This window comes from Amblyraja radiata, chromosome 11, assembly GCF_010909765.2.
Source record: "Amblyraja radiata isolate CabotCenter1 chromosome 11, sAmbRad1.1.pri, whole genome shotgun sequence".
NCBI classification, from domain to species: Eukaryota; Metazoa; Chordata; class Chondrichthyes; order Rajiformes; family Rajidae; genus Amblyraja; species Amblyraja radiata.
Window position 1 is genome coordinate 40396301 of NC_045966.1, and position 22153 is coordinate 40418453.

Sequence of the window (22153 nt, forward strand, 5' to 3'; positions counted from 1 at the left end):
TAAAATAATTTGATGGTCTAGTTATTTGGCTTGGATCTGTAATTTATTAACCAGGCCCCATCTTACTAGTTAATGGCATTGATAAGATAGATTGCCAAGTGGAGAGATGGGGAGAGAATGGGACCGTGGGGATTGAGGGGGTGGTTGTGAGATGGAGAGAATGGGGGAAGGGGAGAAAATGAGAGTGGGGGACTGTGGCAAGGGAGGAGAGGCAGAGAATAAGAGGTGGGGGAGGGGGAAATGGGAGATGAGGAAAATGAGAATCATTGGTTATTATTTGTGAAATACATTTAAATTCCATCTGGAAGTAACTACACCAAGGTAAAAGAATTGTCTATGAATCTTTGATAACTGGTCACCAACCTTTGCCAATTCTACCACTGTTAGGAAATTAATGATCTTTTTGTTTACATCAAATCAATAGGCCATACTTTGACATTTTCACCGTGGGGGTAAAAGGTTCTGACTATACCCTAACTATCCCACTCATAATTTTATTTACTTCTATCAGGTCCCCCCTCATCAACCGACGCTCCAGAGAAAACAATCCAAGTTTGTCTAACTTCTCCTTGTATCTAGTACCTTCCATTCCAGGCAGCATTCTTGTGAACCTCTTTGAAATTTCAGAGGATGATGGATTCTTTACAATGTGAGCTACATCCTTGAGTTGCCTACAAGGAATGCATTGAACTTCATCCCAATTAGAAGTCATTTTGGTTCTTTCTGGCTTTAAAGAAGTGCAAGTTCATTTTATTTGCAAACTCCAGTTTTTTTTATTTTGTATCATCTAATTTGCAATGCTCTGAAAAAATATGTTGCTCCTGTGTTTTGTTCATAAGCTCGTTAATTTTTATTTTTTTTCCTAAAAATCTTTTGGAGGGTTCTTTTTCCTTTTGGTTTATTAAAAGAATGTTTTGAAAATGACGTGTGTTGACTTTGGTACATGGACCTCTGCACAAGACACTTGCATCCGGCCTCAGATCAGTCGAGTCAAATAGACCCTTCGCCCAACTTGCCAATGCTAACGACCATGCCCCGTCTACACTAGTCCCACTTGCCTGTGTTTGGCCCATATCCCTCTAAACCTACCTTATCCATGTTCCTGTCTAAATATCTCTTAAACGTTGTGATAGTACCTGCCTCATCTACTTCCTCCAGCAGCTCATTCCTTACACCAACTACCCATTGTGTTAGTGTAAGGATACCCCTCAAATTTCTATTAAATTATTCTCCTCTCATCTTAAACGTGTTCTCTGGTTTTTAATTCCTATACTCTGGATAAAAGACTGTGTCTCTTGGGTTCCTATTAAATATTTGCCCCCTACAGTAATTAGTGTTTGAAAATGAAATGGGAACACGGAACAAATGGAAACAGGCCCTTCAGCCCACCGTGTCCATGCCGTTCACACTAGTATCCCAACTTTCTTATCTACTCCCTACAAACTAGGGGGCAATTTACAGTGGGCCCATTAACCTACAAACCCACGCAAGGTCACAGGGACAACATGCAAACTCCTTACAGACAGCACCCTAGTCAGGATCGAACCCGGGTCTTTGGTGCTGTGAGGCAGCGGCTCTGCTCTATAATCTTTGCATCTGATATCGGCCCGTGAGCCGCTGACCCCCTGGTATTGCAGGCGCTATGTAAAAGCAGGTAGTTGTTGCAGGAGCTGCTGTGCTTTGACTGACAGTTGGGTGATGCTAGGAGGCCGTTCCCCTCCCAGCCTGCGGGCGGCGCTGTGACCCCCCGTCCCTGGAGACGACGCTCTGGGAGTCGGTCCTCCAGCCCTGCGGGCGGCGCTGTGATCCTCCGGCCCTGGCAGCCCCGGGGACGCCTCTTGCCCGTGTTTGCGTCGCGTCGCGTCCGTCCGTCCGCAACATCAAAGTTCCTGTAGCACGGGGCGACGCGACGCGACAGCTTTGCAGCAGCGGCGGCAGCGGGGGGACGGACGGAGCCAGGATGGCGTCGGGGAGCGGGGTGAGTGGCGCCGGGAGACCGGGGGTGGGGGCAGAGAGGGCCGCGGAGCATCCAACCAACAGCTGGTGGGGGAACCTTCTGCCAGCGGCGGAGGAGGGACAAGGGTGGTGACAGAGGTGAGGGGTCACAGGATGGGGACAGAGTTGAGGGGTCACAGGGCAGGGGTGAGGGGTCACAGGATGGGGACAGAGTTGAGGGGTCCCAGGGCAGGGGTGAGGGGTCACAGGATGGGGACAGAGTTGAGGGGTCCCAGGGCAGGGGTGAGGGGTCACAGGATGGGGACAGAGTTGAGGGGTCCCAGGGAAAGGGTGAGGGGTCACAGGTAGAGGGCAGGGGTCACACGGTTGAAGAATGGGCACTGGTCACCAAGAGGGCATTCAGGAGAAAGGAAGTGGTCAGGGTTTGTATGAGGCTGGAGGACGGGGCAAGATTGAGTTGTTCCATTGCCATTTATGGAAGCTTGCTGCATGCAAATTGGCCACATTGGCAGCATAAACTACGTTCAAAATATAACTTACATAGAACATAGAGTAGTACAGCACAGCAATGGGCCCTTCGGTCACAATGTTTGTGCCGAACATGATGCCAAGTTAAACTGATCTCATCTGCCTGCACCTGATCCATATCTTTAGTGGGACGTTACTCTATCTTGCACTAAACGTTATTTCCTTTATCCTGTAACTACACTGTGGACGCTTGATTGTAATCGTGCATAGTCTTTTCGCTGACCAAACTATTCCCTGCACCTCCATGCGTCTATTTAAAAACCTTTTAAATGGCACTATCACATGCCTTCACCACTACACAGTAGAACAAAACGGAAGATACATAGTGCAGAATATAGTTCTCAGCATTGTAGCAGACCAGTTCCAGAGACCAAGTACAATATCCGCAACATGGTAGAGGTGAATCGGGCAGTATCCTAGAGTATGTAAGGACAGTTCAGAAGCTTGATAATAGAGGGGAAGAAACTGTTTCTGAGTCTGGTGGTGCCTTCAGCTTCTGTACCTTTTGCCGGATGAGAATGGGGAGAAGAAGGAATGACTGGGGTGGGATAGTCTTAGATTATGTTGGCTGCTTTCTCAAGGGAGAGTATAGTTTAGATGGAATCAAAAGTGGAGAGTCTGGTCTGTTTGATGGACTGTGATACATTTACAACTCTTTACTAGTACTTTAATTGAAATGGAAGGATGGGCAACCTAGGATAAAGATGGACCTCCCTCTTGCATGTACACCTCGCATGCCTTTCTGGAGACACCAATCATATCTGTGAGCATCAGCTGCCCTTTCATTGCTTTGATAACCTCCCCACTGTCCCAGTCCATTTGTTACTATTAATCCTTCTCTCTTTACCCAGCAGGCGAAAAGTATGGACTTCCGTAAGAAATGGGACAAGGACGAGTACGAGAAATTGGCCCAGAAACGGCTGCAGGAAGAAAGGGAGAAGCGAGATGGTGAGTGGATTCTGTGGAAAGAAGAATTCCCCTTCCCTGAAATAAAGTTGTCTGGATTTTCCACCCTTCTATTTTAATGCCAGCGCTGAACTTTTTATTTTGGGATGGTTTGAAGCTTCATGGAGATAATGTGCAGTAACTGCAACGTTAATGCATGTTGCACCAAAGTATACTGATTTCATGCCATGTTCAAGTTTAGGTTTATTACTGTCACATGTACTGAGGTACAGTGATCGTAATAAACAAGGATGTTGCCAGGATTTGAAGGGCTGAACTACAGGGAGGGGTTATGCAGGCTCGGTTTTTATTCCTTGGAACGTAGAAGGCTGAGAGATAATCTTATCGGGGTGTATAAAATCACGAGGTGAATTCACCGAGTGTTTTGCCCAGGGTAAAGGAATCACGAACCGGAGGGCACAGGTTTAAGGTGAGAGGGCAAGATTTAACAGGGACTTGAGGGATAACCTTTCCACTCAAAGGGTGCGACTTTAAATTAAACTGAGGCCCCTGTCGACATGGTGTCATGTCTATGGAATGAGCTGTCAGAGGAGATAGAGTCAGAGTTCAGGCAGGTACTATCATAGCATTTAAAAATTACTTGGACAGGTACATGGATAGAATAGATTTAGAGAGATATGGGCCAAACTTAGTATGGTATCAGGGGTTATGGGGTGAAGGCAGGAGAATGGGATTGAGAGGAAAAGATAGATCAGCCATGATTGAATGGTGGAGTAGACTCAATGGGTCCACTGGCTGAATTCTGCTCTTATAATTTATGAACTTATGAACAATAACAAAGTTATTTTTCCCTGCAGGGTTCTCAACTATAAAGTTTATTTCATTTACATTTTGATGCTTTTTGTTTAGCAAAACCTCCGGTGCCAATCAAGAGGGAGCTGCTGCGTCACAGGGATTACAAAGTGGATTTGGAATCAAAACTGGGAAAAACGATTGTCATCACGAAGACTACGCCCCAGTCCGAAATGGGAGGGTGAGTGCTGTGCTACTCTCTCAATCCAGTGTCCTTTTTATCTCTCTCCCCTTCCACAGATGTTCTCTCTATCCATGTTTAGATTAGTTTATTGTCATGTGTACTGAGGTATAGTGAAAACCTTTGTGTTCTGTGCTAATTGGTCAGTGGAAAGACAATACATGATTACAGTCGAGCCATCCACAATGTATAGTTACAGGATAAAGGGAATAACGTTTAGTGCAAGATAAAGTTCAGTAAAGTCTGATTAAAGCCCGAGGGACTCCTGCGAGACAGATAGTAGCTCAGGGCGGCTCTCTTAATTGTAGATAGGATGGTTCAACTGAATCACTGGAAATACACATAAAGTGCTGGACTAACTCAGCGGGTCAGGCAGCATCTCAGGAGAACATGGATGGGTGACGTTTCGGGTCCCGACCGAGTTGCTCCAGTTACTCCTGCTGAGTTACTCCAGCAGTTTGTGTCTATCTTCAGTGTACACCAGCATCTGCAGTTCATTTCTACACAAACTGAATCACTGGTTTAGTTTAGTTCAGAGATAGAGCTTGGAAATAGGCTCTTCGGACCACTGAGTCCGCGCCAATCAGCAGTCACCCTGTACACTAGCACTATTCTACACGCTAGGGACAATTTACAATTCTACCAAAGTCAATTAACCTACAAACCTGTATGTCTTTGGAGTGTGGGACGAAACCGGAGCACGTGGAGAAAACCCTCACGGTCACAGGGAGAACGTGCAAACACCATGCAGACAGCATCTGTCGTCAGGATCAAACTGGGTCTCTGGCGCTGTAAGGCAGCAAGTCACGCGCTGTGTCACTGTGCCACCATTGTTGACCAGTGCCATGCTCTCCATGCAGCACTGCTTCTTTGACACAGTGACTGATCTGTTTTCATGTCTGGCTTTGCAAAGTGTGAGGAAATTCGGCATGTCTCCAGTCACTTTTCCAAACTTCCACAGATGTACAATAGAAAGCATACTGTCGGGTTGCTTAGTTTGGTAACAGCTCTGCCCAAGACCGCAAGAAGTTTCAAAGCGTTGTTGTTGTAGCTCTGTCCATCACACAGACCAGAATCCACACCAGTGTCTCGATCTACACTTTACTTTGTCTCAGGAAAGCAGCCAGCATCCCTTTATCATGTGTCTGTGCACTGTGGATGGCTCGATTGTAATTATGTATCATCTTTCTGTTGACTGGATAGCTTGCAACAAAAGCTTTTCACTGTACCTCGGTACATGATCAAAGACTTGCCCACCTTTGTTATTCCTTCTTCTCCCACTTCCTGTCTGGCAGAAGGTACAGAAGCTTGAAAGCACGCACTGCCAGACACAGGAACAGCTTCTTCCCGTCACGCTTTTGAACCGTCCTTCCATAAACCAGGGTATTGTCTGATTCAAGTTCAAGTTCAAGTGAGTTTATTGTCATGTGTCCCTGTATAGGACAATGAAATTCTTGCTTTGCTTAAGCACACAGAAAATAGTAGGCATTTACTACAAAACAGATAAATGTGTCCATATACCATGATATAAATATATACACACATGAATAAATAAACTGGTAGTGCAAATAACAGAAAGTGGTTGCTAATAATCAGAGTTTTGTCCGAGCCAGGTTTAATAGCCTGATGGCTGAGGGGAAGTAGCTATTCCTGAACCTGGTTGTTGCAGTCTTCAGGCTCCTGTACCTTCTACCTGAAGGTAGCAGGGAGATGAGTGTGTGGCCAGGATGGTGTGGGTCTTTGATGATACTGCCAGCCTTTTTGAGGCAGCGACTGCGATAAATCCCCTCGATGGAAGGAAGGTCAGAGCCGATGATGGACTGGGCAGTGTTTACTACTTTTTGTAGTCTTTTCCTCTCCAGGGCGCTCAAATTTCCGAACCAAGCCACGATGCAACCGGTCAGCATGCTCTCGACTGTGCACCTGTAGAAGTTAGAGAGAGTCTTCCTTGACAATCCGACTCTCCGTAATCTTCTCAGGAAGTAGAGGCGCTGATGAGCTTTTTTGATAATTGCGTTAGTGTTCTCGGACCCCATCGAGGACCCCTTTACCCCATCGAGGACATCTCTAAGGAACTGGTGCACTATAATGCTGAAAACTATATACTACCCTAAGTGTTCCTTTATTCTACACTCTCTCAGCTCTATTGTACTTCAGTTTGAAATGATTGTATTTATTTACGGTATATCTGTTGTGCATTATAAATAAAGCGTTTCACTGTACCTCGGTACACGTGACAATAAAACTAAATTTTCATGATTACATATTTTTTAGAATGGAATAGGGATAACTTGCTTCTACTACCATCTCCAGTGATGTCCAGACTCTGTGTGTGAAAAAGTTTTCCTGTACATCATCTTTAAATCTTGGTCTTACAGTTATTAGTCATTGTGTGAGGGGAATGGTTATTTATAGGCACAAGGAGTTGCAGCTACTGGTTTATAAAATAGTTGGCAATGTCAGTGGATCAGGCAGCATCTTTTGAGAAAAAAACTGAGATTATTTTCTAGCCAGTTATGTTACCTGACCTGCTGAGTCCTTTTTTCTCCAGAGATGCTGCCTGACTAGCTGAGTTACTCCAGCACTTTATATCTATCTCTGGTATAAACCAGCATCTGCTGTTCTTTGTTTCTACAGTTGGGAATAGTGGTTTGCCATTCATCCCGTCTCAGCCTGTCTCAGTTAAATGTCTCCTCAGTTTTCTACAATCGACCGTACCCTCATGAACTTACTGAGTATATGATTTCTCTCTGCAGATATTACTGTAATGTTTGTGACTGCGTTGTGAAGGATTCAATCAACTTCTTGGATCACATAAATGGCAAAAAACGTAAGTAAACAGTGCGATAACAGGTGGTGCTGGTGAATCCAAAAGTGTTTGTCAGAGATGTTGCTCAGTGTAACTTGACCATGATACAGCCAAACAAAATATCTGATGACATCAGGTGTTGCTTCTGTGGCTGCGAGATATATCACTGATTATGTTTAGTTTAATTTAGAGACATGGTGTGGAAGTAGGTCCTTCAGACTAATTAATACTTGGCAACCAACGATTTCCCGCACATTCATTTCATCCTACACACCAGGGACAATTTGCGATTTACATAAGCTAATTAACCTACAAACCTGCACGTCTTTGGGATGTGAGAGGAAACCGGAGTACCCGAAGAAAACCCACGCGGTCACAGGGAGAACGCACAAACTCTGTACAGACAGCACTCGTAGTCAGGAATGAACCCAGGTCTCTCTATCTGTGACTGCATGGGTTTTCTCTGGGTGCTCCAGTTTCCTCCCACACTCCAAAGACGAGCAGGTTTATAGGTTAATAGGCTATTGTGAATTGTCCCTAGTGTGGGATAGTGCTAGTGTACGGGGTGTTCGCTGGTCGGAGTCGACTCGGTTGGCGAAAGGGCCTGTTTCCTTGCTGTATCTTTGTCAATTAGAAAGCAAGTCTATGGTAGTGCAGTTACTGAGATAGGAAATGGGTTGTACAGCTCTGTCCACGCTGTATCTCTAAAGTCTAAACGTGTATTGTGAGCGAAAAGGATAGGTTCAATGTTATACTGTTTAGTTTTGTTTATTGTCACATGTACCAAGGTACACAGAAAAGCCTTTTTATACCATAAGAGGATTGGTGAGCACATAGCATATTTTAAGGTGACACAAAGTGCTGGACAGTGGGTCGGACAGCATCCCTGGAGAACATGAATAAGTGATGTTTCGGGTCGGGACCCTTCTTCAGTCCCGAAATGTCACTTGTCCATGTTCTCCATGAATGCTTTCAGTTTACTGTAGTTTAATTTAGAGATACCGTGTGGAAACAGGCCCTTCGGCCCACCGTGCCGACCAGCGATCACCTCATACACTAGTTGAATCCTACATACGGGTGACAATTTACAATTTACAGATTCTTTTATCTTGATTGGGGGAGTCAACAACCAGAGGACATAGGTTTAAGTTGAGGGGCTAAAGATTTGATAGGAACCTGAGGTGCAACTTATTTTACCTAAAGGGTGGTAGGTATATGGAATGAGCTTCCAGTTGAGGTAGTTGAGGCAGGTGCTAGACATAGGATAGGTACATGGATAGGATAGGTTTAGAGGGATGTGGGCCAAATGTAGGTAAGTGGAAGATAGTGTAGATGGGGCATCTTGGTCAGCATGGGCAAGTTGGGCCGAAGAGCTTGTTTTCCTGCTGTATGACTGACTCTATGACAACCTGTGGAATTCTCTGCCAGTTCATTGACTATATATATAAGAGGGAGTTAGATGTGGCCCTTGTGGCTAAAGGGATCAGGGGGTATGGAGAGAAGGCAGGTACGGGATACTGAGTTGGATGATCAGCCATGATCATATTGAATGGCGGTGCAGGCTCGAAGGGCCGAATGGCCTACTCCAGCACCTATTTTCTATGTTTCTATGTCTATGTTTAACCTGAGGAATCAGTAATTTCTTACTTGAAGATTATTATTTCCTAGCATACTTGTCATTAATGTCACTTATCAGCCCATGCTTGGATGTTATCTAGGTCTGGGCACATGCTGGGATGGACTGCTTCATTTAGTCAAATGCAGCACAGCAGTTCGCGAGAGTTGACTAGAGCTAATGCCCTCCGCAAGGTGAATCATGGAGTCGTTACAACACTGCAGGAAAACTCTTGGCCCCTCGATCTCACGCTGCTTTTATGTTCAGAGTTATTTAGTCAATTTAATTCCTCAGCTCATTCCCTGTAGCCTTGCAAATTTGCTTTCAAGTACAGGTCCACCATTGATTTTCGAACACCCTTGGTTCCAGAGCCTTGCTGTATTATCAGTTTTGCCGACCAACAGAGGTCACAGTCTTTGGAGGGGGGAGATACCGGCCTGCAATGTCAGCCGCGGAAGTCAGCAATGGGAATGGATCTACTAGCTCTGGCCGCAGCTGGCAAAACCAACCCATCAATCGGCTACGAAAGTCAGCTATGGGGACAGATCTGCCAGCTCAAGCCAGGCCGGAGTTCCAGAGCCCCCAACGCAGAGGGCAAATTCGACCTGTTGATCGGCGCGGAAGCCCCGATGAAGGTTGTGATTGGTGAAGGCTCCACATTTTCGTGGCGACAGGATGGGGGGGGGGGGGGGGGGGGGGTGTTTCAAGTGCGCTCTCGTAATTTTGTCCGGATTAAAGGAGGTGTCCAAAAATAAGTGGTGGACCCGTGTATCATAAATTCCTTTTTGAGAGCTTTGCAAATCTAATCTCACTGTCGTTTTAGAAAGCATATTCCAGATCACAGCTACCCGATGCACGAATAAAGCTTTATCTTGTGTCTCCTTACAAGGACACAGCACAGAAACAGGCCCTTTGGCCCTTCGGCTCTGCTGTCCATCAAGCACTCATTTACGCTAAAGCTACACGAAACCACGGTTATTCTCCATATATTCCCATAATTTCCCCACGTTCTACCATTCACCCACACACAAGGAGCAATTACAGTGGGGCGGTGCAGCTGGTAGGGCTGCTACCACATAGTGCCAGAGATCTGTATTCAATCCTGACCTCCGGCACTGTCTGTGTCTGTGGAGTTTGCACGTTCTCCCTGTAACCCCATGGGTTCCCTTCAGGTGCTTCGGTTTCCTCCCACCATCCCAAAGATGTGCGGGTTTGTAGGTTAATTGGCCTGTAAAAAATTGTCCTTGGTGTGTAGGGAGTGGATCTGCAAGTGGGTTAACGTAGAACTAGTGTGAAAGGGTGCTCGATGGTTAGCGCAGACTCGGTGGGCTGAAGGGCCTGTAAACTTAAAGAAATATCTTCACCTAGAGGGTAGTGAATCTTGGGAGGTGACTGTGCTTGTTTAATTATTGAGTGTGTTCTGGGTGGCGAGCCATCGTTTCTTGTCTGTTTAAGGGATGTAATGCAGGTGAGTGATGTTGCAGTCATCAATGGTAGAGTTGGTGCCAAGAGGGATGACCTTCTCCTGTTTTCCTATTGTTGATGGGAGCAGGGTAAAGAAAAATGTTCATCTTGAGTTTCTTATGTTAGTTGCATAACATCCAGACCAGGAAGGACATCGCTGTTCCTTGTTGGATCTATACTCTGGAACTCCCGACCCAATTTTGTGTTGGAAAGATTTTCGAGGATGTTGCCCTGATTCGTGGGAGTTATAGGGAGAGTTTGAGCCGGCGCAGCTGGTAGACCCGCTGCCTCAGTGTCACACGCCCGAGTTCGATCCTGTATGTGTGTGTGGTGTTCGCACGCTCTTCCTATGTCTACGTGTGTTTCCTCCGGGTGCTCCAGTTTGCACACATCCCGTGGATGTGCAGGTTCATAGGTTATTTAGGTTTAGGATGAGAAGGGAAAGATTTAACCAGAATCTGGTTAACACTGTTCACACAAATTCAAGGTGATGGGTGTATGGAACGAGCTGCTGGAGGAGGTAGTGGAGGCAGGTACTATCGCAATGTTTAAGAAACATTTAGACAGGTACATGGATAAGAAAGATTTGGAGAGATGTGGGCCAAATGTAGGTAGGGCCATGTTGGTCAGCGTGGCAAGTTGGGCCTATGGGCTTGTTTCCACGCTGCATGGCTCTATGATTATAACTAGTACCCCAATGAAGAAAGGAGGGACAGATGAACATTCAGTTTCCTATCACCTGCAGACTGGTTGGCACGCAACAAAAAAGTGTCACTACCTCGGTACACGTGACAATAAACTAAACTGAAACTGAATTTAGAAAGTCCTGAAACTGTATCTTTTCTCATTTAAATTTGTACTATTCAGCACTTGCTTTGAAATATATATATATATGTTTTCTGACCCACATTTAATAAATCAAAAAGGATTGGTGGAAGAAAGTGGCGCAGAGGTAAAGTTTCATCCATAATCTTATTCATAATCTCAAGGAGCAACAGTGCAAGAAATTGCAGAGAGTTGTAGACGCAGCTCAGACATCGCACAAACCAACCTCCTTTCCATTGACTCCGCCTATATTTCACGCTGTATCGGCAAGGCCACCAGCATAATCAAGGACCAGTCTCATCCTGGTCACTCCCTCTTCTCTCCTCTTCCCATCAGGCTTGAGATACAGAAATGTGAAAACACATACCTCCAGATTCAGTGTCAGTTTCTTCCCAGCTGTCATCATGCAACTGAACCATGCTGTAAAAAACTAGCGAGCGGTCATAACCTCCCATATACCTCATTGGAGACGCTCGAACTATCTTTAATCGGACTTTGTCTTGAACTAAACGTTATTCCCTTCTTCCTGCATCTGTAGTGTGGACAGCTTGATTGTAATCATGTACATTCTTTCCGCTGCACGCAGCATATCATTGTACCTCGGTACAAATGACAATAAACTAAATAGTGGAGCAAGGATATGGAGATGCTAAAAGGCGTATTTTTTTGGCATTTTGTTTTGGCTTCGGATGTTCCTCTAAAATAAAGTGTCAGGGCTTCCATTGTTTGTTAATCTAGAGTGTTTGGTTTTACTCATCGAGTAGGCTGCTAAAGACTGGTTTATTTATTTTGTTGAAATGACTGCTTGCCCAGAGCAGAGATTGGATTCTGTATAGGGAATCCAATGTATTAGAAGTAGATTTAAAACTGTACACAGTGTTTGAGGAACACACTTCATATGTGTGTCACATTCTAATCAGGCGCAACTCTCTGGAGTTTAGCGTTGGACAGGAAATGAACTGAGATAGTGATCTGCATTCTCAACACTGGAGTTTTCAGTTTAGTCTACATGCCTTTAGTCTCAATCCTCTTAGTGAACTGTTCCCAAAAGGGAAAATGGGATTGCATGTAAATTAGACTGCAGCTTCACCTTGCAGCACAGAAAACTGACGGATTCAGACTAACAGGCCCATTCAGGTGTCAGGGGAGACAGTGGTGCAGCTGGTAGAGCTGTTGCCTCACAGCACAGGAGACTAGGACCTGAGAGTAGGGGAGTCTAGGACCAGAGGCCATAGAATAATAGGACGTACCTTTAGAAAGGAGATGAGGGGGAGTTTTTTGAGTCAGAGGGTGGTGAATCTCAAGTTCAAGTTCAAGTGAGTTTATTGTCATGTGTCCCGGATAGGACAATGAAATTCTTGTTTTGCTTAGCACACAGAACAGAGCATTTACTACAAAACAGATCAGTGTGTCAATCTGTGGAATTCATTGCCACAGAAGGCTGTGAAGGCCATCAATGGGTATTTTTATGATGAAGATTGACATATTCTTGATAAGTAAATGTGTCGGGGGTTATGGTGAGAAGGCAGGAGAATGGGGTTTGAGAGGGAAAGATAGATCAGCCATGAATGAATGGTGGAGTAGACCTGATAGGCCGAGTGGCCTAATTCTGCTCCTAGAACATATGAACTAAGACACGGTTTCAATCCTGACCTCGGATGCCGTTTGTGTGTGGAATTTGCACGTTCTCCCTGATCACGTGGGTTTTCTCTGGGAGCTCTGGTTTCCTCCCACACTCCAAAGTCGTGTGGATTTATGTGTTAATAGTCCCTCTGCAAATTGCCCCCAGTGTGCTGAGAGTGGATGAGAAAGTGGGATGACATAGACCAGTGCAAATGGGTTATCCATGGTCTGTGTGGTCTCAGTGGCCGAAGGGCCTGCTTCCCTTCTGTATCTCTCAACTAATGAGGTGGCACAGCGGGAGAGTTGCTGCCCCACAGCGCCAGAGACCCGGGTTTGATCCTGACCTTTGGTGCTGTCGGTGTGAAGTTTGTACATTCTCCCTGTGACCACGCGGGTTTTCTCAGGATGCTCCCGTTTCCTCTCACACTCCGAAGATGTGCGGGTTTGTAGGTTAATTGGCTTCTGTAAATTGTCCCTGTAAAGGGATAGAACCAGTGTGCAGGCGTGAATGTTGGTCGGCGTGGACTCAGTAGACCAAAGGGCCTGTTTCTCAAACTAAACTAAACTAAGGTGGGTAGTTTCCAGCCACCATTAGTGCTTACACTTTAATTGATATCTTTTATTTAACTATCTGCATTAATAGACCCATGATTTGAACACGTCTCAGGGTTAATAGTTAAGTAAAATGACCACTATACTACCACTCTGTTCTCCCTTGGGTGCTTATCCTGTTTCCTTGAAATGCATCAGTACTTCTTGCTTCAATGACTTTTCATCTTTGCCCAGTGAGTGGAGAGAACGAGATTTCTACTGAATTCCCGTTTGGGTTTATTAGTGGCTATCAAATATTTATGGCCCCTTGGTTCTGGTCTGGCCAGCATGCAGAGGCTTCTTCTGTACAGCTACCCTATCCAAATTTACCGTAATCTTGAAGCTAATTGGTATTTCTCTCTGTCAAGGGTTTTATGGACTTCAATGGGCAAGGTCATCCAGTCAAAATTTAATTCCCATTATGGGATTAGAAGGCAGTTCAGCTCTTAGATAAAATGTTAAAAAAAAAAGGATTTGTATCATTACTGGAGAAGTAATGGAATATTGAAATCTCTGGGCTCTAATTTGTACTCCATTTCATATTAAATAGAACAAATCAGAAGTATTTCTTGTAAGTTGACTGCACCAGAACAAAATGTGTACAAAAAGTACATAGACACAAAATGTTGGAGTAACACAGTGGGTCAGACAGCATCTCTGGAGAAAAGGGACAGGTGACATTTCAGGTGGTCCCCCATTTATACTTTAACAAGAACTCAATGCAATACTGTTTATAACTGGACTGTAGTTGATACCTATCCATATGTTAATGCTTTCCCCACCAGTGATTTTATTTTACACTTTCAGGTCTATTCGTAAAATAATTCTCTTGTTTTATGAGAATGATCCCAGGGATAATATGAGGAGCATTTAGTGGCTCTGGACCTGTACTCGCAGGAGTTTAGAAGGATGAGGAGGGGGATCTCATTGAAAACTACCAAATAATGAAAGGCTTGGATAGAGTGGATGTGGAGAGGATGTTTCCACCAGTGGGAGAGTCTAGAACCAGAGTAAAAGGATCAGAGAAAGGAGATGAGGAGGGATTTTATTATCTAGAGGGTGGTGAATCTGTGGAATTCATTGCCACAGACCAAGTTATTTGGGTATTTTTAAAGCAGATATTGATAGGTTTTTAATTAGTAAGGGCATCAAAGATTATGGGGCAAGGGCAGGAGACGAGAGGGGAAAGTAGATCAGCTACCTTCGAATGGCGGAGTAGACTCGATGAGCCGACTGGACTAATTCTGAGTCTACGCCTTTTGATCTTATGGCCTTATGTTACCACAAGTTGGGTAATGCTGTTTCTGTTTTGCTTGGCAGACCAAAGGAACCTGGGGATGTCAATGAAGGTAGAACGCTCGACATTGGACCAAGTAAAGAAACGCTTTGAAGTCAATAAGAAGAAAATTGAGGAGAAACAAAAAGAGTACGACTTTGAGGAGCGCATGAAGGAACTGCGGGAGGAAGTGAGTCTTTTGGGGTTTTGTGTGTGGGAGGGAATGTTCGATGTAGGGTGACTGAAAATTCTGTTTATGTTACAACAAGTTGGGCAATGTTGGGACTGGGGCCGTGTGGAATTAGTGTAGTTGGGGCATCCCGGTCGGCACTGGCAAGTTGTGCCGAATGTCCTATCTCTGTGCTGTATGACTATGACTCAATTGCAAATGAAAACTAATTCAGGAGAAACGCTTTTTTTAAACCCAGAGTAATGAGACTGTGGAAATCATTCCCATAGGAACAGTTTGAGACAAAGAACAGAAGTGCCTTTAAGAAAAAAAGCTGAATAATTATGAGGGACCTATGAATTGAGAGATATTGTAATGGGAAGAAAGGAGCCTTGTGGAGAGTAATTGCAAAGTGACGCTTCAGACTCAATGCCCTACATTCTCCGTCTGTTAGATGAAGACCAGTCACCCTTGCCACCAATAACACCAATGGTATAGTTGATGCCTTACAGCACCGGAGACCCGGGTTAGATCCTGACTACGGGTGCTGTCCGTACGGAGTTTGTACGTTGTCCCCGTGACCTGCGTGGGTTTTCTCCAGGATGCTCTGGTTTCCTCCCTCACTCCAAAGACGTACAGGTTTGTAGGTTGTGTAGCAAGAAACTGCAGATGCTGGTTTACACCGAAGAAAGAAACAAAATGCTGGGGTAACTCAGCAGGTCAGGCGGCATCACTGGAGAAAAGGAATAGGTGACGTTTCGGGTCGAGACCCTTGTAGGTTCATTGGCTTCGGTAACAGATTGTAAATTGTCCCGAGTGTGTAGGATAGTGCTAGTGTACGGGAATCGCTGGTCGGCACGGACTTGGTTGGCCGAAGGCACTGTTTCCGCACTGTATCTCTAAACTAAACAGTTCTGCACTGAAGGGCTTGGGTTCCAGGGATCCATTAACAGGGATCCATAGATCAGTGAGCTATGAGGTGGTTTGTTTTTCATGGAACAGGGGTCACCTTTCCTGCCTTTCATTTATCAGCACTCCAGGCAGCCCTGTGGTGCAGGCATATAATTAGGGAGAGATACCCCAGTAATGATCCAGTGTTCTGAATTTATTTGCCACTGATGCATCAGTACAGACAAAACACATTATTTTTATAATTTGACATTACATTTGGAGGCTTTGATTATGCCTGTAATATTGATTAACTGTCCACTGTTAAAACCGTTAAATCAATCTAGACTCTGACTGTCATTATGCAAGTTGCATGACAACGCCCTATGTCACATGCGTGATCTGCTGTTAGACTTTACCTCAGACTTTAGAGATACAGTGTGGAAAGAGGCCCTTCGGCCCACCGAGTCTACGCTGTCCAGCAATTACCACTAGCACTATCCTACACACTAGGGATAATTTACAATTTACAGAAGCAATTATCCTACAAACTTGTTCGTCTTTGGCGTGCGGGATGAAACCGGAGTTCCCGGAGAGAACCTATCTGGTCTCAGGGGAAAAGTACAAACTCTGTACAGACAGCACCCATCGTCAGGATCGAACCTGTGTCTCTGGCGCAGTAAGGCAGCAACTCTACCGCTGAGTAAGTAAATTACTCTATTCTTGGTGTATTTTTATGAATGAAAAGAATTGATTTCTACATTGGCTTCAGAAGGTTCTGCAGCAAAGAAAGAGTAAGTGTTGGATATTCAGGGAACTACACATGCTGGAACCTTGAGTAAAATGCAAAGTAAGTCAGCAGATCAGGCAGCATCTCTGGAGAACATGGATAGGCATCATTTTGGGTTGGGACCCTTCCGACTGATTGTAGTGGAGGGAGGGGAATCTGGAAAAGACGAGGGGGGGGGGGGGGGGCGAAGCCTGGCAAGTGGTAGGTGGATACAAGTGAGGGTGGTTTGATTAGTTAGTTTAGTTCATTATCACGTGTACCGAGATGCAGTGAAAAACTTTTTGTTGCATGCAATCCAATTAGCGGAAAGAGTATATATGATTACTGTTGAGCCATCCACACTGTACAGATACAGGATAAAGGGAATAACGTATCGTGTAAGATAGTCCAGTAAAATCCGATTAAAGTCTCCAATTAGGTAGACAGGAGGTCAGGACCGCTCTCTAGTTGTTGTTAGGATGGTTAAGTAACCTGTTGACAACTAGGAAGAAACCGTCCCTGAATCTGGATTGGCAAATAGCTGGAGTAAGTGACAAAGGCCAGAGAAGAAAAGGAGACAAAAGGCTGTCAGAGAAGTGGAGGAGACAAACGTAAAGCCGGAGGGAGGGATATGGGTGGAAGGGGACAGGGGGAGGGGAAAGGCGGCTGGGAGAGTGGGATAAAAGGAAAGAGAGGAAAGAGAAGGGAAAGAACGGGGATGTTACTTAAGAGTGATTGTTACCAATTACACTGCCATCTTAATTTGGGTAACCCTTGTGTTAGTGATTTTGGGGGACATCATTCTGTGTGTGTCTCCATGTGTCACTTCCTGTTCATCTTACCCTCCCTTTCCGAGTGTATACATACACACGGGTGATGAAGGGTCCCGACCCAAAATGACCTCTGTCCATTCCCTCCACAGATGCTGCCTGACCTGCTTAGCTGCTCCTCTTACACTTTGTATTAAGATTCCAGCTTTCACAGTTCCATGTGTCTCATGGCTGCATTTTGCATTGGTCAAGGATAGGAATGGAGGAAGGAGAACAGATATTTCAGTTCATTGTACTGAAGTGTCAAAAGTCTCTATAATATACCTTTAAATTCATCTATATTAATGAATATTAATGTACTAGCCATGTTTACCATTGTTGGGTAGCAAAAGTTGCAATGAATGTATCTGGCTTGTATTTTGGATTGGTAAACTCAGAGGCAAAACTAGTTTCCCTTCACTCAGGCTTCTCTCACTCAGACACTGCTGGAGTAACTCAGCAGGTCAGGCAGCAGCTTGGGTGAACATGAAGAATAGGTGACGTTTCAGGACCTTTCTATCCTGACCTCGTCTGCTTTTTGTGTGTGGGATTTGCAAGTTCTCCCAGTGACCGCGTGGGTTTCCTCCGGGAGCTACGGTTTCCTCTCATGTCCCAAGGACGTGAGGATTTGTAGGTTAGTTGGCCCTCTGTAAATTGCCCCGACTGTGCAGGGAGTGGATGAGAAAGTGGGATTAAGATAGAACTAGTGTGAATGGGTCGATGTGTACTCGATGGGCCGAAGGGACTGCTTCCCTGCTGTATCCCTCAACTAAACCAAATTAAAACTTTCTTCCATACATGCACCTCACACCATCAACATATGGTGGTGCAAGGAACCGCAGATACTGGTTTATAAGCAAAGACGCAAAGTGCTGTAATAACTCAGTGCATCAGGCAGTATCTCTGGAGGACATGGAGTCTGAAGAAGGGTCCCGACCATAACATCACCTATCTATGTTCTCCAGAGATGCTACCTGATCCGCTGAGTTACTCCAGAACTCTGCACCTGTACATTCTCCCTGTAACCGTGTGGGTTTTCTCCAGGTGGTTCATTTTCCTCCCACGCTCCAAAGATGTACAGGTTTGTAGTTTAATTGACCTCTGTAAATTGGCTCTAGAGTGTACGGGGTGATCGCTGGTCGGCACGGACTCGGTGGGCCAAAGGGTCTGTTTCCACACTATCTCTAAACTAAACTACATCACATTAAAGGCACTTTGTTGTCATTATAGGAGGAAAAAGCAAAGGCATATCGGAAGGAGAAAATGAAAGAGAAGAAGAGAAAAGCGGAGGAGGAGCTGACGTTTGAGGAAGATGACGAAATGGCGGCAGTGATGGGCTTCTCCGGCTTCGGTTCGTCAAAGAAGAGCAGCTGACCAAACAAAGGCACCTCTGTCTTTACCATCACATCTTTCTTTCTCCCCTGACCCCCCTTTCGAACCTCTCACTCCCATTTAGAATCGGGTCGCGTGTAGTGTGAATGAAGGTGTTTGTTAATAAAGGATTTTTTTTTGTAAAAAGAAAAGTTACTCCTTCCTCTCCGGCCCGTTCACGGAAAGTTGCTTTTAGTTTCAGCTGTTCGGAGTTTTATTCTTGGGCAGGTGGGAGAAGCCTTTCAGTCTCCTGAGCCTGAGTTCTGACCTCCATTTAGATCATGTCGTAACCCTGTATGTATTCCAGTGGTTTCTCCTACTTTCCCCATTCCCTTCTCCAACAATGATCTTTCTTCCCTGGACCTCCTCCAATGTCAGAGTGATGCCACACACAAATTGGAGAAATGGCGCCTCATTCTTGGGCACCTTACAACCCAGCGGTACGAACATTGATTTATTTAATGTCAAGTAACCCATGCATTCTCTCCCCATACCCCCGTCCCCCTCCACCAACTCCACCCCCCTCCCCCACCCATGTCGTCCTACTAGTTCCACTGTTTGCATCCTTGTATCCCCTCATTATCACCTCTTCCCCAGCCAACAATGGGCCTTTGTGGACTCAACCCTTTCTTGGTCATCTTTTGCCTTGTTCCCTCCCCTCTACATTCAATCTGAAGAAGGATCCGGACCCGAAACGTCACCGATATGTTTTTTCCAGAGATGCTGCCTGACCCGCTGAGTTACTCCAGCACTTTATGTCTATCTTTGGTATAAACCTGCATCCACTGTTCTATTCTGCACGCTTCTCCTGAAGGCTTAGTGGGTTCATGGCTGTGGCATAGATAACGCCCCCTAAAAAAGACAGAAAGTGCTGGAGTAGGCCAGGCATCATCTCTGGAGAACATGGATGGGCATTGGGGCAGCAGCAATGTATATACAGAGGGGAAAGATGAGACGGGGAAAACAGGACATGGTTCCAGCTACAAAATCTAGGATGAGCTGTGTTTTGCAAAGGCTTGTGGTTGAAAGGTTCCTTGTGGGTTCACTGGGCCGGCATACTGGTGCAGCGGTAGTGTTGCTGCCTCACAGCTCCAGAAACTCAGGTTTGATTCTGACCTCGGGTGCTGTCTGTGTGGAGTTTGGACGTTCTCCCTGTGACCACGTGGGTTTTCTCTGGATACTCTTGTTTCTTCCCACTTTCCAAAGACGTGCAGATTTGTAGGTTATTGGTTTCTGTAAATTGTCCCTAGTCTTGGATAGAACTAAGGTAAGGGTGAATGCTGGCCGGTGTGGACTCGGTGGGCCAAAGGGCCTGCTTCCACGCTGTATCTCTAAAACTCAGCAGGTCAGGCAGCATCTGTGGAGAACATGGATGGGAGATATTTCAAGTCTGAAGAAGAAGCGTCCCGACCTGAAACGTCAACTGCCCATGTTCTCCAGAGATGCTGCCTGATTTACACTAGCTTTTGTGTCTCTTTTTATTAAACAGATTTCTACATCGATAACCTCTAGTTAACTTCCTGATATATAACAAAATTGGGATGAATTTAGTGTTGATAGACATAAATCACTGAAGTAACTCAGCAGGACAGGTCAAATCTGGAGAAAAAGGATGGTTTACGTTTCGAGTGGGGACCCTTCTTCAGAGTTTAGTGCTGTGTCAATTGTCTCAGCATCCTTTGGGATAGGGTGGGAGGCAAGCAGATTCCTTCTCACTAATTATTAAACAGCAATTCTTGCAGAAAATGTAAAAAGCATTAGGTTCAGCCCTGAAAGCCTTAAGTTTGAATATGTATTGTTGCATGGGGAATTACTGCTTTGATGTGAATCTGGAGAGCCCCTGATCTCTCGAGCCAGAACGGTGGCAATAATCTAAAAACCGTTGAACAAATAGTCAATTTAATTTTATTAAACTCCTCTGGTTCATATCTAGATGTACAGTACAAATCCTTTATTCAGCACCTTTCGGTTGACTGGTTCACTACCCGAGCCAGCTCAAACACCTGAACGATTCATTTGATTGAAAATTGTGTTGTATGTTTTTTGAGAGTGGTGGCGTGCCAAGGAAAGGTTTAAACAGCAAAAAAAAAGCTACTCGCAAAATGTAATGTCCTTTTTAGCCGCAAAATATTTTTCTATGCCTCTCAATTCATTGCTGCTTGTGTTTTCTTTTTAACGCCACTTCAAGACTTTTTTAAGTTTGGCCACTGAAATTACAGTCTTTCATAAATGCATCTTATCGCTAAAATGAATGTGGGGCTCTTGTTTGGGTTGGTGGGTAATTGGGTGGGTGGATGGTCCTGAAATCTTTGGTGAATGTCGACCTAATGAGTGTGCTGAAGGTATCCAGACTGTGTTCTTGCTCCTTATCAACTCTTGGTGTGAATGTATCCTCGCTGCACCTTCCCCAAAGACTGACTTCTTGTCCTCAAAAGATTAGATTAATAGTCATACAACGCAGCAACAGACCCTCCGGCCCAACTTGCCCACGCAAACCGACATGACCCATCTACACTAGTTCCACCTGCCTGTGCTTAGCCCATTTCCCTCGAAACCTTTCCTATCCATGTACCTGTCTGAATGTCATTTAAATGTTGATATAGTACCTTCCTCAACTACTCTGGCAGCTCATTTCATATACCGAACGCCCTCTGTGTGGAAAAGGTCCCTCGGATTCCTATTAAATCTTTCCCTCCCTCATCTTAAACCTATGGTTCTCGATTCCCATACTCTGAGCAAGGAGACTGTGTATTTACCGTATCTATTCCTCTCATGATCTTGTACACCTTCATAAGATCACCCCTCATCCTGCACTCCAGGGAATAGAGTTCTAGCCTCTTCTGCCACTCCTCATAGCTCAGGCCCTCGAGTCCTGGTAACATCCTCATAAATCCTTTCTGCACCCTTTCCAGCTTAATAACATCTTTCCTTTAATAAGATGACCACCACTGAACACAATACTCTAAATGTGCCTCACCAATCACCTGTACAGTTGTAGCATGACCTCCCAACTTTTATACTCTCTACTCTAACTGATGTAGGCCAATGTGCCAAAATCCTTCTTGACCACCCTATCTACCTGTGACGCCACTTTCAAGGAACTATGTACCTACATTGCCAAATCCCTCTGCTCCTCGACACTCTCCAGAGCCATTCACTGTGTAGGTCTTGACCTGGTTTGACTTTCCAAACTTTTAACTGCAACACCTCGCACTTTTTTGTATCAAACTCCGTAACTATTCCTCAGCCCAATCAATCAAGATCCTGCTGTCATTTTTGACAACCATCTTCCCAATCTACAATATCACCCACTTTAGTGTCATCTGGCTCCCTTTTGAAAGCAATTTTAAATCTGCTTTTCCCACCCGTTTGTCACAGAACGTTACAAATCATAATTGCCAGCCTTAAAACATAAAACTATCTTTTGACAAATAGTTAGAGCCATACAGCACAGAACCAGGCCAATCGGCCCACCAAGTCTGCCGACCATCGGCACTATTCTCCCCATGTTCACATTAAAC

The 22153-nt window shown here is 45.0% G+C and overlaps 1 protein-coding gene across 4 annotated transcripts; it reads left to right on the forward strand.

Annotated features, from left to right (window-relative positions):
• Window positions 1–1819: 1819 nt before the first annotated feature.
• On the forward strand, window positions 1820–18784 carry zmat2 (zinc finger matrin-type 2). Of its 4 annotated transcripts, none has more exons than XM_033029788.1 (7): window positions 1820–1896; window positions 1929–1978; window positions 3336–3432; window positions 4300–4423; window positions 7180–7253; window positions 14671–14816; window positions 18492–18784. In XM_033029788.1, exons 2-7 carry the CDS (start codon window positions 1961–1963, stop codon window positions 18633–18635), a joined length of 603 nt encoding a protein of 200 aa, XP_032885679.1. In that variant the 5' UTR covers window positions 1820–1896; window positions 1929–1960; the 3' UTR covers window positions 18636–18784. The 4 variants fall into 4 exon arrangements, with proteins under 4 accessions (XP_032885679.1, XP_032885681.1, XP_032885680.1 ...); XM_033029790.1 differs by having other exon boundaries at window positions 3339–3432; XM_033029789.1 differs by having other exon boundaries at window positions 1820–1978; window positions 3339–3432.
• Window positions 18785–22153: the final 3369 nt, after the last annotated feature.